The following is a 14,415-nucleotide window of genomic DNA, read 5'->3' on the forward strand; positions in this document are numbered from 1 at the left end:
TCATTGTGTACGGACCTACGGAACATTCTCTTCCTTTCCATCTGTTTACCTAGGTTCTGGCTGACCATGGCTGACCAACTCGGCAGTCACTCAATCACTCCGCATATCGTTAGTGCCCAGCCTATGTCGGGCTAGTGGGATACCAACACACTCGGTACTTTTAGGAATCAAATATGTTTGGTACGACGTACGCATACTCACAGCACATAAGACAAGACGTCAGTTAAAATCGTGTGACCGTAGTTCATACGTCCGTACGAGTACTGGCAGTGTAATAGGAGGTCGGCACATGCTAGGGTTGGGGTGAGGAACTATTGGGCAACGTGACAAGTGCTCTATGTATGTGGCGTGAGGCGTCTGTGGGAAGATGTGGGAAGATTGTCCAGCGATGACGACATTGATCCACATATCGCGGTTCTTGGCGCCACACAAAAAGGACCCTGAACACTTTGCATTCGCATAAGTCACAAGGATTGGCTTTTGAGTAACCCCATTCATTCATTTTGACCGTGCCCTGATATGCATGAGAACTCCTAACGAGAAACCAGCCGTGTGAACATTCCTTCCACCGTAACAGGTACCTTACTCCTCCCGGAACTCGGCAATCCTGGCCTGGATCCTCTCCTGGCGCTCGGCGTAAGTGAGCTTCTTGGTCCGGTACTTCAGGGACTCCTTCTTCCACTCCTCCTTGGTCTTCTTGGGGGCATCGCTCTCGTGCTTCTTGAAGGGATCCTCGCGGATGGCCTTGTGGGCCTCGGCAAACAGGTCCTCGAGACCGTCAGCCTCGATGTCGTCCTCGACGTACTTCTGGAACTGGCTGTTGTAGCGCTCCTCGTCGTCGTCGGCGAGGTACTCCATGTACTCGGCAACGTGGCCGCCGAAGATGTACTTCTTGAGGGTATCGGCGTCCAGCTCCTTGGACTCAATGTCGAAGCCGGGGAATCGGTTCTCCGAGTGGGGAACGAGGATACCACCGTCGGAAGCACCCTTCATGGCGGCGAAGATGCGCGCACCAGTCGAGGTCCGGTGAAGACCAACGTCGAGGAACGCCTTGAAGGGGCGGCGCTCGCCATCATCAGTCTCGGCAGCCTCGGTCAGGGAGAACTCGCCATCGGCCTCCTCGACACCGGCGAAATCCTCGTCGAGGCCGAGCTTCTTGAGGGTACGGCGGGCAAGGAGCAGACCGGTGGCATAAGCGGCAGACCAGTTGGTAAGTCCGTGCTCGATGCCGTAGGCTGGCAGCTCGTGAGAGTAGGCGGAGGAGAAGACCTTGTCGCCGCCGATCTCAGAGGTCACGATCTGGGTGATGATGTCGCGGTTGGTGAAGCGGACGACCAGTCTGTACTTGGGAGCGCCGTACTTGTTCTTGGCCTGGGTGATGAGCCTCTTGCGGGCATAGTAGTCGGTCTTGCCAGACCTTCTGCGCTTGTACTTGGTCTGGAAGCGACTGCAGACGGGGGGGAATCGTCAGAGGAGGCAGTCAAATGCAACGAGATAGGAATACTCACCTGTAGTACGCGCTGTTCTTCACCAACTTGTGGAACGGCTGTGTACGAAAAGAACCCCGAGTCAGCAATTTGCGCTTCAGTGTATGCCAACCAGCCGAAGCATCTTGCATTGACTCTCAATCTCGTGGCATTTCCATTTTCATGCAGAGTGCGAATTGCACTTTCACCCGAGGCTCCGGGCGGGATTCTCTCAACTTACCATCTTGACGGTTGTTGCTGGGCGATTCTACTCAGCAAGGGTCGAGTTGGCGTTGTGTTGGAAATTATTGTTGCAAATTTCTAAATAGTGGGTGGAAAACTGCCCCGCAGCCCTAAATCGCCTGGTCCAAGCTGGAAGCGAGACTGGTGGGCGACGAGTCTGCTGACTAGTCATGTGACTTGGCGTCCAAATTCACACTCCTCCTACTTGACTTCCCCGAATTGAAGCCGAGGTCCAGCAAGCGGGTCCCATCATCCGCCTCGAAACCCGAGCTGGGCTTGCCAACGGTCAATAGGTATCTTGCGACATGTAGTCAAAACAACTTCAAAGCCGACCTACTGAGATGCTTGATGAAGATCATCCCGTAGAATATATTTTAGACACCGTCGATACAATTATGGCGGCCCAACGGCGACCAAAAGTCATCCTTTTCGACATTGGTGGTGTCTGTGTAAGTGCCAGTCCGCTCGTTGCCCCCTGTCACAACAATCTCCATTCCTATCTCGAGACAGACAGCCTAGGGGCGTCAGCTTCCTGAAGCCAAAACTAACTCCTCACAGGTGGTATCTCCTTTCCAATCAATCTTAGATTATGAGCTCAGCCTTGGCATCCCCCCTGGATGGGTAAACTACTCCATCTCAAAGACCGCGCCGGATGGATTCTGGCACCGTCTCGAAACCGGGAAGATCCCAATGGATGCCGCGTTCTTTTCCGGCTTCAACAGAGACCTCCATGATCCTGTACGGTGGGAGGCCTTCTACCAGGCACAGCGGGACAAGAACCCCGACCTTCCGGCCGCCGTCCCTCCGGTTCCGCGGCTCGACGGCGAGTGGATGTTCTTCGACATGATGGCCGCGGCAAGGGCCCCCGACCCGTGGATGTTCCCGGCCCTGCAGCGCCTGAAGGCCAGCGGCGAGTACATCGTGGCGGCGCTGAGCAACACCGTCATCTTCCCGCCCGACCACGAGTACTCGCGGAAGGACTTCCTCGACGACCCCGTGCGGAGCCTGTTCGACGTATTTGTCTCGTCCGCGCACGTCGGGCTGAGGAAACCAGACCCGAAGATCTACCAGCTGGCCCTGGAATTGGTTGACCAGTTTGCCAGGTCCAACTCGGGCACGGAACGGGGAAGGGCGGCCGCGTGGGGCGACGGGGTTAGGGCGGAAGACGTCGTTTTCTTGGATGACATCGGGGAGAATCTAAAGGCCGCGAGTAAGGTCGGGTTCCAGACCATCAAGGTGCCGCTTGGGAAGGCATTTGAGGGTGTAGAGCAGCTAGAGAGGGTCACCGGCCTCAAGTTAGCGGGCGGCCACCCTAAGATCCCTATAAAGCCCATGCTAAAGGGCAGCAGTCAAGCAAAGATATAGATAAATACAGTTTGGTCAAGGTGATCGGTTGGAGCAGCGTAGCCAATGATCACGCCGATAGGGTGGAGAATGAAGGCGAGGATATCGATGTACACGATAGACTGTATAGAGCTCACAGGAAGATGTTCAAGATGGTGTTATTCCAGATTCCTAGCCTCACGACTACACTAATCATCCTGTCGGAGTATTGCTTCATAAAACACCCAAGAGGTACATCGCATTTCCACAAAGACAACAGGGCGGCCCCTCCCCCTCACAGCTTAGCCTTCGCCTCGATCGACCTATGCCGGTCTCCCCTCTCGGCAAAGTATGCCCTGACCCTCTCCCTCGCCACGTCCGCCACGGAGGCGTCCTCGACGGTGGAGGGCACGTTGACGGGCTTGTCGAACTCGCCGTTGACGGCGTTCTCGAGCAGCTCGCGCAGCACCCGGCGCAGCGTCTTGCCCGACCGCGTCTTGGGGATCATGCCGGGCCCGCGGATCATGCCCCCCAGCGTCGCGATCGCCCCGACCTGCCCGCGCACGAGTCCCTGTATCTCGGCCAGGAGCCGCTCGTCCGACACGTCGCCGCCCGCCCCGACGAACGCGAACGGCATCTGGCCCTTGAGGGCGTCGGGGATGCCTACCACGCACGCCTCTGTGACCTCCGGGTGGCTTGTTATCGCTTGCTCAAGGGTACCTATAATGTTTTAGTAGGTTATTCAAGTGAGCAGACAGATGCCTGCCTGCATGTATGTTGCCTACCGGTACTCAGTCGATGCGCTGCGACGTTGATGATATCATCTGCCATCCCAATTAGTAAACATACCCATCAACTGTCATTTCGAAGAAATCTCTTACCAGACCGTGCCATAATATGGATATACCCCTTCTCATCGACAAAGCCAGCATCGCCGGTATCCACCCACCTGCCACCGAAGCGCCGCAGGTATCCCTTGTAGAAGCGTTCCTCGTCCTCCCAGAGCGTGCGGAACGCCGTCGGGGCCAGGGGCGCGGCCAGCACGATGTTGCCCATCTTGCCCCTGGGTACCTCGTTGCCGTCATCATCGACGGCCCGCACGTCGAAGCCCGGCATGGCCTTGCCCGCGCTGCCGGGTCTGATCTCCAAGGGCGGATGCCCCTTCTGGCTTGTCTTCCGGTCCTTGCCCGCGTGCGGTACCAGGGCGATGCCCGAGATGGGCGAGCCGGACTCAGAAGACCACCAGTTGTCGATGACGTGTGCGTTCTCGGCGGCGTACTTCTTCAGGAGATCCTGGTACATGGTTATTATGGCGGGCTCGGACCTCTCGCCAGCCAGAAAGATGGCCTTCAGGCTTTTGAGCCCCCCGCGTTCCGCTACCGCCGCAAGCGCCTTGTTCTCCGGGTCGTCTTTGCGGATGGCTCTCAGAGCCGTCGGCGCCGTGAACATGGTGTTGATCTTGTACTCCTCGATGAGCCTCCAGAACGCGGAGGCGTCGGGTGTCCCGACCGGCTTACCCTCGTAGAGGACGGTGGCGGCACCGGTCAACAGCGGCCCGTAGAGCGTGTAGCTGTGGGAGACTACCCAGCCGATATCGCTGAAGCAGCCCATCTTGCCGCGGGATTTTCTGTTAGCCATAACCACGCCGTTCTCCTCATGTTGGCTCTCCCCCGTCGCAACAGAGACAGACTCACCACGTCGCCCGGCCCGTGGATACCAAACAAATAGCTGATGGACAGATGCAACCCCACGGCATGCCCGCCGCTATCCCTCACCACCCCCTTCGGCAGGCCCGTCGTGCCGCTCGTATAAATGATGTAGATGCCGTCAGTCGACCTAACGGGGACACAGTCGGCCTTGACGCCCCTCGCCCTCGCGCTCTTGACCAGGTTCTGCCAGCTGCGCTCGCCCTCGGTCTTGCGGATCGGGTGCCAGCCGAGCTGCTCGCGCTGCCAGATGACGGTGCGTGGGGGCTTCCAGGGGCTGAGGCGGACGGCCTCGGCGACGAGGTCGCGGTACGGGATGGGCGGCTTGCCGCCGTCGATGCCGCACGACGCCGTCAGGATGGCCGCCGGCCGCGACGCCTCGATGCGCTGCGCCAGCGCGCCGGCCGCGAAGCCGCCGAAGACGACGGCGTGGATCGCCCCGAGCCGGTTGACGGCGAGGATGCCGATCAGCGCGGCGGGGACCATGGGCACTGGTAGAGATGGGAGTTGGCATTGGGCGTCCCTGTTCCTGCTCCTGCTCCTACTCCTGCTCCTTCCGGAGGGCGGTGGGAAGGGGGGAGCTACGTCGGGTGGGCTTGGTACTTACTGTAGACGAGGACCACATCCCCCTTTTTGACGCCCTCTTGGCGGAGGACGCCGGCGAAGGTCTCGACCTCGTCGAGGAGCTGCTTGTACGTGATCCTCTGCTTGGTTTTGGTGACGGGGCTGTCGTACAGGATGGCGGGCAGGTCGCCGTGGCCGGCGTGGACATGGCGGTCGACGCAGTTGTAGCAGGTCGATATCTCGCCATCTGGGAACCACTCCCAGTGGTCGTGGGTCTCACCGCTCTTCAGCGTCTTCGCCCTCCGCGAGAGGACCGCGGACGGCTTCTTATGCCAGTACAAGTGCTCGGCTTGGTGGGCCCAGAAACCCTCCGGGTCACTGAGCGAGTGGTGTTGGACTTCGTCTTGTGGGTGATCCATCTTGTCCGAACTTGGAAGACTGCCTCACTGGGTAGTCACTTGACAACCAATAGCATACACTTTTGACCTCAACGGATTCGGGAAGAAGGGGGAGAGAATGGGACAATGGGATAATCTTGGAACTTAAATCAGCATATCTAGTTTCATCGGTCGTTCGCATCGAGTACTCTGATCCTCGGTTGTGAGACCATAGCGCCCCTCCACAACCCCCCAGATCCCCATATGGAGGCTGACGTGTGGTTGTCACACCCCTCATTCCGTTTCCCCGACAGCAGTAACCAAAACCTTCGGTAACGGCCCGGGATTTTGGATCCACCACCATGCCGATTGGGCAGAACCGTTATCAGTAGATAACCTCAGTACGCTATGTACGAACAGCCACAAGTAATCGCAAGAGGGATTGAAGTAGAAGAGCGAAAATTCGTCTTTAAATCTACCATACAACTACGCAACCTAGGCCAAGCCGAGCTTCTGAACGTATCAAAGACTCGCCGCTTCATTGAGAACTACTGGCAACACTGTGGAACTTCTTGGGACCTTTTCCTCCCAGCCCGTCCGATACTTCTGGCGCATGATCCATGCCCGCGGTTGAGGAAAGTGACGCTGATATGGAGCTGGCTGGCGAAGACGATAGCGTGTGACAGGGCGAGCCATCCCCGCCCTCCATGCCACAGTTTTCGGCCATGGCGTTTTCTTCCTTTTCCCTCTCAACACTTCGCAACCACTCACGGATGGCCTTCCTGTCAAGTGATTTCATACCTTGGCCACTCTCCCTGGGCGGCTGATCGGGCCCTCCCCCAAATCGTCTCACCAGAGTGCCGCCGAAGCCCTCCTCAACCTGGGTACAACAGTACCAGAACGCCATTTCCGTGACGCGCTTCGATACATGGCAGAGGTTCATCGTCTCCGGGGCTTGGCCTTGCTGCATCCCGTCGCCTTCTCCGGGCAACTTTTCCGGTGGTAGCGAAATCTTGCCATCAGGCAAATATCCAACATCCTTGATTCCGCCCGGCAACCAAGTCCACCACGCGTACTTCCACCTATGCACAGAGCATTGCAAATGGTTGCGGATCTCAAGCTCGACGTCCTCCTCCCGCATCTGGCCAAAAGGTGGCCATCCATATGTCGGAGTGTGGTCAAATCATGCGCTCTTTTCGTACTCGGCAGTGCAGTCGTGGCGCAAGCGCCATACATCTGCTCTTGATACCATCCCTTTACGAAGATAGGGGCCTGGAGGATGGATATGCATAAATGACTGGGCCATGCCAGTCCATGCGGCAGAGTTTATATCATTGACCACCTGTGGATAGTAGTATGCTTTTTCAAGTGAGGATAGGATTAACCTCACGAGGCCCTGCGGCCCGCAGAGCGCAACGCCAAGCCATAGAGGCGCGAGCTCTTGTGAAAGATAAGACCTTTGCCAGCAGCTCTAGGTTGTTGTTCCGGATTATGGGTTCAAGAATAGTCACAATGGGTCCTAGCCAGGCGCCTGCAAAATTGCAAGGTGCTCCTGGCTCTTAAAAAGATGCTCCATAGAGAGGGACCGAAAATCGACTCGCTAAGACTGAATGACATGTAGTAACCAAGGTTGTCAAACTCAATGGGGTACCCTTGCTGACCTGGAGAGTGAGCAGGAATCGGGAACGAGGGCCTGGGAAGCTCGATTGTGGCAGGCTTGTGGTATACTGTGTGAGACGGGAGGGCGAGAGCTGCTGCAAGTGCTGCAGAGCACTGACTTCCAAGATCATAGGCATGGTATAGCCTTGAGAGGTAGTGTGCAGCTTCTCTAGATCTTGGAAGGCGCTGGCTAACATCAAGTTTGCCCCTAATACTAAGGCCGATATCGTCAACTTGCAGTGCCCATGGTGATATCTGACCGCCAGAAATAGACCATCCAATTCCAGGAGCAGTAATGGCCTTCCACCAGGCAATTTCATGCGGCGAGGCATAGTCAAGGTTGATTTCTGGCCCACGAGAAGGGTTGTCAGAGGTTGAAGCGTACTCCATGGCAAGATTCTGCCTCTCCGCAAGGCTGGCAGTTAAGATGTATGCCCAACCTAGAACCAAAATGGCAATACCGTTGTTTGGCTTTCCCTCCCAATCCACAAAGTTGGGCAGTGACGATGCTCTTCATATTGTAGGGTGACGAATCCTGAGATCGAAACTATGGATGCGCTCAGTCTTTGTTGCGAGGCAACATGCTGAGTCGGTATTTGTCCATGTAGAATAACCCTCAACCCAAGCGAGATCATTGGGAATTTGGGGAGGTAGTGAGGGTGTTCGGGAGAGGACAGTTTCGAGGTTGAGGCTGGCGCGCGGAATGCCTGCCGCCGACTCTGCAAGGCGAAGGGCAGCTTGCCATCGAGAGAGGCTTCGGGCAACGATTAAGCCGGCTTCGGGGCCCGCTGTATGGGATATCGAGAGATTGAGATCCCATATTGAGCTTGTAAGTGGCGCACTCTGAGAGGGGAAGTTCTCAAGACGCGCTGTTGTTGTCACATAGCGCCACAGTGGCTGGCTGTATTACGGTAGGTCATACCTGAACGGTAAGACCCATCTCCACCGACGTTTGGCGGAAATTTCGCTGAAGGAATGCGAGGAGCTCATCAAACGGTATGGTTAGGCAAACTTCACGTCTGTCGCGAGAGATGGATGGCAGGATGTCTGAGTGATAGTCCATGATTTTAGTCGTGCGGTGCTCAAGTCCTTCAAGCTGCCAACAGGACAAGAGATAGCGTTCGTGTTTATCACTTGGATCAATAAACTTGGAAACAGGCCCCTCTTGGGCTATGGATAACAATACTGTGCTTGTCGTCACTTGCCCTGGTAATTGGACGAGTTATGGCAAGTGGCACAGGCAGAGCACATGAGAATATAACATGATATGGTGGGAATTGAAAGGCATTGATATTTGTCGAGACCTGTCAAACCATCTTTCAAGTGAAACGAGAAAGACAATAATCCAAGTCTCCTTTGAATGCTTTCCAAAACCCAGGTTGCGAAGGCAAGACCGCACACACCGTAATTTGATGAATCCTCTGCGATGGCTTGGTCGCATGCCAACGCGCCGAAAGTAACCGGACAAGAAGTGTCTTGAGAAACCCAGAGCCGAAGCCGAGACATCGCGTGGCCGTAATGTTAAAACAGAACTCCATAGTGCAATGCTAAGACTCCGGTTTGGTCTCCAAAGGACTCCATTCCCGTCTATCCTCCCCCTCTAACGACACCCATCTTCTAAATTACATCACAACCAACTGGCTCCAGTCACTATATTGGCATGCTCCCCACGAATTAGGGTATTATCGACAGAAAAGAGATCGTAGGTCATGAGCTGGACGCGACTAGTCGCAAGAAATTTAGAGGATGAAGGCAGCGAGGCCAACGATACCAGCAAGGCCAGCGCCGGTGAGGGCGGCGGCCTTCCCGGCACCAGCCGTGGGAACGCTGGTGGGGGGGCTGGTCGGGGTGTAGCTGCCAGTTCCGGTGGGGCCGACCGGGACGTAGGTGGCGGTGTTGTTGGGGTAGCTGGTGCTGCTGTGTTTTCATGTTAATAAGGGGCTTCTCAAAACACTCGTATGAGCTCACCAGGTGTTGCAGATCACTGACGAGGTGTAGTAGACGGGCTTGGTGACGGTGCACGGGCAGTCGGTGATGGTGTAAGTCGTGGCCTGCGGTTTATTCATGTCAGCAACATTCCTCATCTTCAATTGGGAGGACGTCGAGGAGTCGAATCGGGTGGTTCTGCGGGTGATTGAGTGATAATGCCCGTGACGAGGTGGCCCTGGCTCAAGCAGCCGGTCGTTGTCCTCCAAAAGCCTCAACCCCCCAGACCAACCCGACTATCCGTCTCGCGTCGTAAAGTGCCGTACCTCAGTGATGGTGTAAGTCTTGTCACCGTGGACGATCTCAGTGGGTCCCGGGCAGTAGGTGGTCACGGCAGTGACGACCTCGGTGGTGTAGGTGACATTGCTATAAGCCTGGGCGCCGGCAACGGCAGCGAGAACGGCGGCAGCGGAGAACTTCATCTTGACTGATTTGGTTGGGAGAGTAGGCGTTGGTGAGGATTGAGGCTGGTAGGCGAGTTGAGGCGCTGTGAGGTCTGTAACGAGTGAAATTGACTAAAAAGTCAGGGTTTGGTTATCGAGCGAATGTGTGTGGGTGAGGAAGGGAAAGGGAAGAGAATGAGAGCCTGGCACCATTTGTTTTTATATACTGGATGCTCTGCATGGGCCATGGGACCCCCTGATGGGAATCCAGATAGCGCCCAGCTTGCTTGGCAGCTTGGACCTAGCCCTTCTAGCCTTTACCCTAGCTTGCATGTTATTTTAAAATCAGTCAAATCATGTTGGAACTGGCTAGCAGGGAACTGGGACCTGGCACTGGGCATGGGTGGTGGAGTCTGGATTCTTGTTGACAGGCCTCAGGGTGAAAAGGGGGGGTGGGCCACGTAAAAATACGGTCAGCAAAAGGGGATGTGAAAAGGATTGGATGGAAGGGACAAATCTTGTGGGCGGGTGGCTTGACCGGGGTCACAATAATACAACGAGGGGCGTTTCCTTAGAGCTGCCATGTCTCGCACACCACACACGAAACAATCGAAGCTAAATCCACTAGTCTTCTTCTTCTCTGGTGGCTCCGTCTTCGTAAGTCTCTGCAAATCCCTACATAGTAGATTATTCAGAACGTACTGAGCCTGGAACTGAAGCACTGTGAAAAGTGCTCTCTCACACATCAAGGAGTGAGGAGGAAACAAGGAAAACATCGACACGAGGATTGACAGGGGGAGGGGTGGGCCGATTTGACCGACGACGGTACGTGCCTTCGGTACGCGGTTAAGTCTGCACCCTGCTGCAGGTACGGCTGAGAGCAACACAGATGAGATTAGCGACCCATTTTTTTGTATTTTCCATTTCCTTTTTTCGTTTTTATTTATTTGTTTTCCCGCTCTACGATGGTGAGCTCTGCTTTGTTGGTCCTGCACACAAAGTTTGGCCGAGACACACATGTTACCTACCTAATGTTCCCAATATAGAGACTGATCTTTTAATATGCTGCCCAGATCCAGGATGGGCCGCAACACGAGCACGGGTCGGTAACGAGATTTTCCAGGGGTGAGAGAGAGTCATGTTCGAGGTGTACCTCCGAAGCTCGCGTGGCAACATACAATACTACCTATGTAATCCGTATCCATAGGTGCTTTGCAGAGTGGGCCCGCCGCACTGTAGATTTAGATGCGCTAAACTCGCTCGTATTGGAAAAGCTGATTTCCAGCAAGCGAAATAGGCAGTTATGTACCAATGCCAATCTGGTTGGAAAAGTCTTTCGAAGCTTTAAACAGCTCCCAATCTTGGGCGGCTGGCTTCCGGTCCAGCACGCCTGGAAGGCTGGAACGGCCCGAAGGGGTATTCGCTGGCGGGCAAGACATCCGGACGAGGATCATTCGGATATGTGATATGTCCAATAAGACTACTTCCAACAATCAAATGGCTCCCCAAAGTTGCCAGGATTACGAGGTGTTTACAACGCCACTAGTGCAATGTTATCATCGCCAATGTTAATTACCAATAAAGCCAACGCGATGTGAGCTTACGAAGCGTAACGAGAGCAACAGTGAATAGTTGCAATGCGTGAAATTGCCAAGCCAGAACCACGGATGTCCTCACCGTCTCTTGCATCTCCCGTTAAGAGCCGGCATCGCGGGTTTGAGGTCAGGGTACCTACCTGCCAATCTGTCTGATATGAATCATACGGTGGGGTGGGCATGATGGGGGCTTGGAGGTTGTTCCTTGCCGAGTCCCGTCCTTATCGAGTCCTCTAGGGAGCTCTCCCACATTTGCCACTCAGACCTTCCCACTTTGAATCTCGGTCTATCTATCTTCAGCTTTATAGGTTCCATGACTTCAGGTAGTTTGTTGCTAATTATAAGTGGAACCAAACATCAGCTCAAAAGATGTCGTTGGAAGTCGCTAGAGTCGAGCGCAAACCCGGCACGTCAATTGTCAATTTGTTGTTTCCAGGTTAGGCCATAGTGGCTATAACGTCCCGCATGTACTCCTCATAACCCCGACATCCGCCGACGTCATGCGCCCCAAAAGCCGAAGGCTCCATGTATGTACTATGATGTGCTTCCCCGGCTTCCTATCGTGAAACGAGCTTTGTACATCGTAGGCCAAGGAAGGAATCTTGAATACCGAGAAATTCTTCCTATCATATATATCCCTGGTCACCATGGCGGAATTCATGAGAGCAGTTGGTGAGTCTCGGTAGTCGAGCTGACTCGTCTGGGTGCCGCCAAGAAGCTACTGACACAAACCAAGATATCAAGGGAGGCAAGGGCCACTCCGATGCGCTGTTCATCAACGAGAGAACCCCCAAGCCCACGGCCGCTTCCGGGCAGGCCATTGTCAAGATTAAAGCGTTCGGGCTCAATCGCATGGACCTGATCCAACGGGAAGGCCACTACCCACTCCCACCCCAGGCGCCCGCGACCCTAGGCGTCGAGTTCAGCGGGACCATCGAGTCCTTCGGGCCGGGCGAGCACGGCAGCTTCAAGCGGGGGGACGAGGTCTTCGGCCTCGCCTACGGGGGCGCCTATGCCGAGTACATCGCCGTCAGCTCCAAGATGCTCCTGCACAAGCCGGCGCACCTCAGCTTTGAGCAGGCCGCCGGCATCCCTGAGACGTGGATCACGGCCACGCAAGCCCTCCACTTTGTGGGTCAGGTGGCGAAGGGCGAGGCCGTTCTGTGGCACGCCGGCGCATCCGGCGTCTCCATCGCCGGCATCCAGCTGTCCAGGAGGGCCGGCGCCTCGCAGATTTACGCGACGGCGGGCTCCAAGGAGAAGTGCGACTTCGTTGTCGGTGAACTGGGTGCCACGGCTGCCTTCAACTACAAGGAGCAGGACTGGTCCCAGGAGATCCTGAAGCTGACTGATGGCAAGGGGGTCGACGTGGTGGTCGACTTCATTGGCGCGAACTATCTCCAACATAATCTGAACGTGGCAGCCAGGGACGGCCGGATTGTCTGTCTAGGCATGATGGGCGGCTCCCAGGTGAGCAACCTCGACATCAGGCCGATCTTGGGCAAGCGAATCCGCATCGAGGGCAGCACCTTGAGGAGTCGAGATGAAAACTACCAAGGAAGACTACGTGACAAACTCGAGGAGTACCTGCCGCTATTTGAGAGCGGAGAGTTCAAGATATTCGTAGACACAGTTTTGCCCTGGGAGGAGATCCAGAAGGCACACCAATTGATGGAGGGAAGCAAGACAATGGGAAAGATCATCTGCACAATTAGCTAGGGTCCATTACAATGACCACCTCTGCGATTGATGATAGAATAGGTATTGTGCCCAGGACTGCATAAATTCAAAGCCTAACCTCGAACGCCGTACTGTTCCAACCCAGCTCAATGCTCCTTGATCCAGTTTAACATTTGCTCAAAGGCAGTAGTTTGTGCCAGCTTGATATTTTCATTCTCATAGTCCCCGACAACCGCAAAGCCTTTTTGACTCGGTCAGTATCCAAGGAAGAGGCGGGCAGACGATAGGGGAGAAACTCACCATGCGGCACGCCAGGATATACCTGGACCTCGTGCTCGACATTGTTCTTGCTCATATAATCCTCTCCTGCCGTCCGAACATCATCTGGGAACATGGGATCGCTCTCCACACAAGCCAGACTAATGGGCGCTTTCAAGCCGACGAAATCGTCTCTCGACACCAAAGTGGCATGCGCAATGGCTCCGGCCTTGATATAGGGGCCAACGGTCTTCGGCAGGTTCTCCTCCTCATCTGTTGGCTTCTGCCCCCACGGCGACGGAATGCCCTGCTGGTGCGGGCTCCGCTCCGCGGCCAGCAACAGCACATATCGGCCACCGAAGCAGTATCCCACGGCATAGATGCCGCCACCGTTGCTCACGGCGTCGGCGAACTCGTCCTTGCACGCGTCCATCACTTTGTGCAAAAGCGGGAGTACCTTCTCTTCCGTATGTCGGGCTAGCCACATGTCGATCAGGAAGCTCTTGGCCGCCTCGGCCGCCTTGATTTTGAAGGTGTCCAGGAAGGACCCGCCGCCAGCATCTTCGGGAATCAACGTGCGGGAGTTCGGAGCTGGATCCCCGGTGAAGAGGTCGGGCATGACGACGACAAAGCCCTCGCTGGCCCACGTATCAGCCTGGATCTGGTTGTTTGTGGAGTGGAGGCCGGTCCCGCCGGTGAGGAGTAGAAGCAAGCGGGCAGGGGCGTGCGGGTAGTCTGTCGGTTTGGATACATAGGCCTAGTGGCGTGTGAGCGCTCTTCTCAAATACCAAATACGACGATAAAGTATATGGCTAGCTTACGTCAACGCCTCCGAGGTTGGAGATCTCGCCTGTGGGAGCTTGGCCACTGGCTGAGGTTTGGGTTAATCAAGGATCACTATCAGGGGAGATGGAACGAGGGTTAGGCGTACGAGTTGGTCTATCAGTGGTGCAGTGCTCCCCCATCGCCGGACCTGTCTGAGCAGGCGTGTCTTGGAGAGGAGCGGTCTCCTCTGCATCGCTCTCCGGAGCTTTGGTTGCGACCTCGGGTTCAGCCATATTGCAAGGCTATGAAACCGAATGGCTTGACTTGGGAATAATGGTAGTTGTGAGGGAGGGTGCCAAGGTGCAGCGAACACAATGGCATGTCGAGTCGAGGCTTTGAAAGTGTAACAT

At 55.5% G+C, this 14,415-nt stretch overlaps 7 protein-coding genes across 7 annotated transcripts; 2 read left to right on the forward strand and 5 right to left on the reverse strand.

Moving 5' to 3' along the window:
* Positions 1 to 249: 249 nt before the first annotated feature.
* Positions 250 to 1,767, reverse strand: QBC33DRAFT_526762 (60S ribosomal protein L5). The gene is made up of 3 exons (XM_060426918.1): positions 1,708 to 1,767; positions 1,509 to 1,546; positions 250 to 1,447 (listed from the first exon to the last, which is right to left on the reverse strand). The coding sequence occupies exons 1-3, from the start codon at positions 1,708 to 1,710 to the stop codon at positions 583 to 585; spliced, it is 906 nt and encodes a 301-aa protein (XP_060287290.1). The 5' UTR covers positions 1,711 to 1,767; the 3' UTR covers positions 250 to 582.
* A 27-nt stretch (positions 1,768 to 1,794) lies between these two features.
* On the forward strand, positions 1,795 to 3,216 carry QBC33DRAFT_230379 (acyl-CoA dehydrogenase). The gene is made up of 2 exons (XM_060422836.1): positions 1,795 to 2,158; positions 2,268 to 3,216. The coding sequence occupies exons 1-2, from the start codon at positions 2,051 to 2,053 to the stop codon at positions 3,072 to 3,074; spliced, it is 915 nt and encodes a 304-aa protein (XP_060287291.1). The 5' UTR covers positions 1,795 to 2,050; the 3' UTR covers positions 3,075 to 3,216.
* QBC33DRAFT_229777 (acetyl-CoA synthetase-like protein) lies at positions 3,216 to 6,073 on the reverse strand. Its single transcript, XM_060422834.1, has 5 exons — positions 5,346 to 6,073; positions 4,727 to 5,229; positions 3,914 to 4,643; positions 3,818 to 3,856; positions 3,216 to 3,752 (listed from the first exon to the last, which is right to left on the reverse strand). Exons 1-5 carry the CDS (start codon positions 5,719 to 5,721, stop codon positions 3,328 to 3,330), a joined length of 2,073 nt encoding a protein of 690 aa, XP_060287292.1. The 5' UTR covers positions 5,722 to 6,073; the 3' UTR covers positions 3,216 to 3,327.
* A 373-nt stretch (positions 6,074 to 6,446) lies between these two features.
* QBC33DRAFT_575934 (uncharacterized protein) lies at positions 6,447 to 8,401 on the reverse strand (the record flags this gene model as incomplete). Its single annotated transcript, XM_060430870.1, has 7 exons — positions 6,447 to 6,461; positions 6,533 to 6,820; positions 6,914 to 7,119; positions 7,266 to 7,847; positions 7,887 to 7,922; positions 7,953 to 8,181; positions 8,261 to 8,401. The coding sequence occupies 7 exons, from the start codon at positions 8,399 to 8,401 to the stop codon at positions 6,447 to 6,449; spliced, it is 1,497 nt and encodes a 498-aa protein (XP_060287293.1).
* A 485-nt stretch (positions 8,402 to 8,886) lies between these two features.
* QBC33DRAFT_230028 (uncharacterized protein) lies at positions 8,887 to 10,038 on the reverse strand. Its single transcript, XM_060422835.1, has 4 exons — positions 9,591 to 10,038; positions 9,307 to 9,389; positions 9,046 to 9,252; positions 8,887 to 8,943 (listed from the first exon to the last, which is right to left on the reverse strand). The coding sequence occupies exons 1-3, from the start codon at positions 9,744 to 9,746 to the stop codon at positions 9,078 to 9,080; spliced, it is 414 nt and encodes a 137-aa protein (XP_060287294.1). The 5' UTR covers positions 9,747 to 10,038; the 3' UTR covers positions 8,887 to 8,943; positions 9,046 to 9,077.
* A 1,547-nt stretch (positions 10,039 to 11,585) lies between these two features.
* QBC33DRAFT_526781 (zinc-binding dehydrogenase) lies at positions 11,586 to 13,120 on the forward strand. Its single transcript, XM_060426919.1, has 2 exons — positions 11,586 to 11,974; positions 12,039 to 13,120. Exons 1-2 carry the CDS (start codon positions 11,950 to 11,952, stop codon positions 13,019 to 13,021), a joined length of 1,008 nt encoding a protein of 335 aa, XP_060287295.1. The 5' UTR covers positions 11,586 to 11,949; the 3' UTR covers positions 13,022 to 13,120.
* QBC33DRAFT_526784 (alpha/beta-hydrolase) lies at positions 13,008 to 14,413 on the reverse strand. The gene is made up of 4 exons (XM_060426920.1): positions 14,172 to 14,413; positions 14,062 to 14,111; positions 13,283 to 13,997; positions 13,008 to 13,223 (listed from the first exon to the last, which is right to left on the reverse strand). Exons 1-4 carry the CDS (start codon positions 14,296 to 14,298, stop codon positions 13,129 to 13,131), a joined length of 987 nt encoding a protein of 328 aa, XP_060287296.1. The 5' UTR covers positions 14,299 to 14,413; the 3' UTR covers positions 13,008 to 13,128.
* Positions 14,414 to 14,415: the final 2 nt, after the last annotated feature.

The sequence above is a fragment of the Phialemonium atrogriseum genome (genome assembly GCF_030411735.1).
Source record: "Phialemonium atrogriseum strain 8032-3 unplaced genomic scaffold QBC33scaffold_3, whole genome shotgun sequence".
NCBI lineage: Eukaryota > Fungi > Ascomycota > Sordariomycetes > Cephalothecales > Cephalothecaceae > Phialemonium > Phialemonium atrogriseum.

What these genes read in the sequence shown, in the direction of transcription:
- QBC33DRAFT_526781 (XM_060426919.1), top strand. Translation starts at nt 11,950, where the DNA reads ATGGCGGAATTCATGAGAGCAGTTG. An exon ending in GGAATTCATGAGAGCAGTTG is followed by an intron (nt 11,975 to 12,038) that starts GTGAGTCTCGGT and finishes ACACAAACCAAG; the next exon opens with ATATCAAGGGAGGCAAGGGC.
- QBC33DRAFT_230028 (XM_060422835.1), bottom strand. Translation starts at nt 9,746, where the DNA reads ATGAAGTTCTCCGCTGCCGCCGTTCTCGCTGCCGTTGCCGGCGCCCAG. An exon ending in AGACTTACACCATCACTGAG is followed by an intron (nt 9,390 to 9,590) that starts GTACGGCACTTT and finishes AATAAACCGCAG; the next exon opens with GCCACGACTTACACCATCAC. An exon ending in TCAGTGATCTGCAACACCTG is followed by an intron (nt 9,253 to 9,306) that starts GTGAGCTCATAC and finishes AAAACACAGCAG; the next exon opens with CACCAGCTACCCCAACAACA.
- QBC33DRAFT_229777 (XM_060422834.1), bottom strand. Translation starts at nt 5,721, where the DNA reads ATGGATCACCCACAAGACGAAGTCCAACACCACTCGCTCAGTGACCCG. An exon ending in GGATGTGGTCCTCGTCTACA is followed by an intron (nt 5,230 to 5,345) that starts GTAAGTACCAAG and finishes CATCTCTACCAG; the next exon opens with TGCCCATGGTCCCCGCCGCG. An exon ending in CCATATTATGGCACGGTCTG is followed by an intron (nt 3,857 to 3,913) that starts GTAAGAGATTTC and finishes TTGGGATGGCAG; the next exon opens with ATGATATCATCAACGTCGCA.
- QBC33DRAFT_526784 (XM_060426920.1), bottom strand. Translation starts at nt 14,298, where the DNA reads ATGGCTGAACCCGAGGTCGCAACCAAAGCTCCGGAGAGCGATGCAGAG. An exon ending in CACCACTGATAGACCAACTC is followed by an intron (nt 14,112 to 14,171) that starts GTACGCCTAACC and finishes CCCAAACCTCAG; the next exon opens with CCAGTGGCCAAGCTCCCACA. An exon ending in CCAACCTCGGAGGCGTTGAC is followed by an intron (nt 13,998 to 14,061) that starts GTAAGCTAGCCA and finishes ACACGCCACTAG; the next exon opens with GCCTATGTATCCAAACCGAC.
- QBC33DRAFT_526762 (XM_060426918.1), bottom strand. An exon ending in AAGAACAGCGCGTACTACAG is followed by an intron (nt 1,448 to 1,508) that starts GTGAGTATTCCT and finishes CCCCGTCTGCAG; the next exon opens with TCGCTTCCAGACCAAGTACA.
- QBC33DRAFT_230379 (XM_060422836.1), top strand. Translation starts at nt 2,051, where the DNA reads ATGCTTGATGAAGATCATCCCGTAGAATATATTTTAGACACCGTCGAT. An exon ending in TCGACATTGGTGGTGTCTGT is followed by an intron (nt 2,159 to 2,267) that starts GTAAGTGCCAGT and finishes AACTCCTCACAG; the next exon opens with GTGGTATCTCCTTTCCAATC.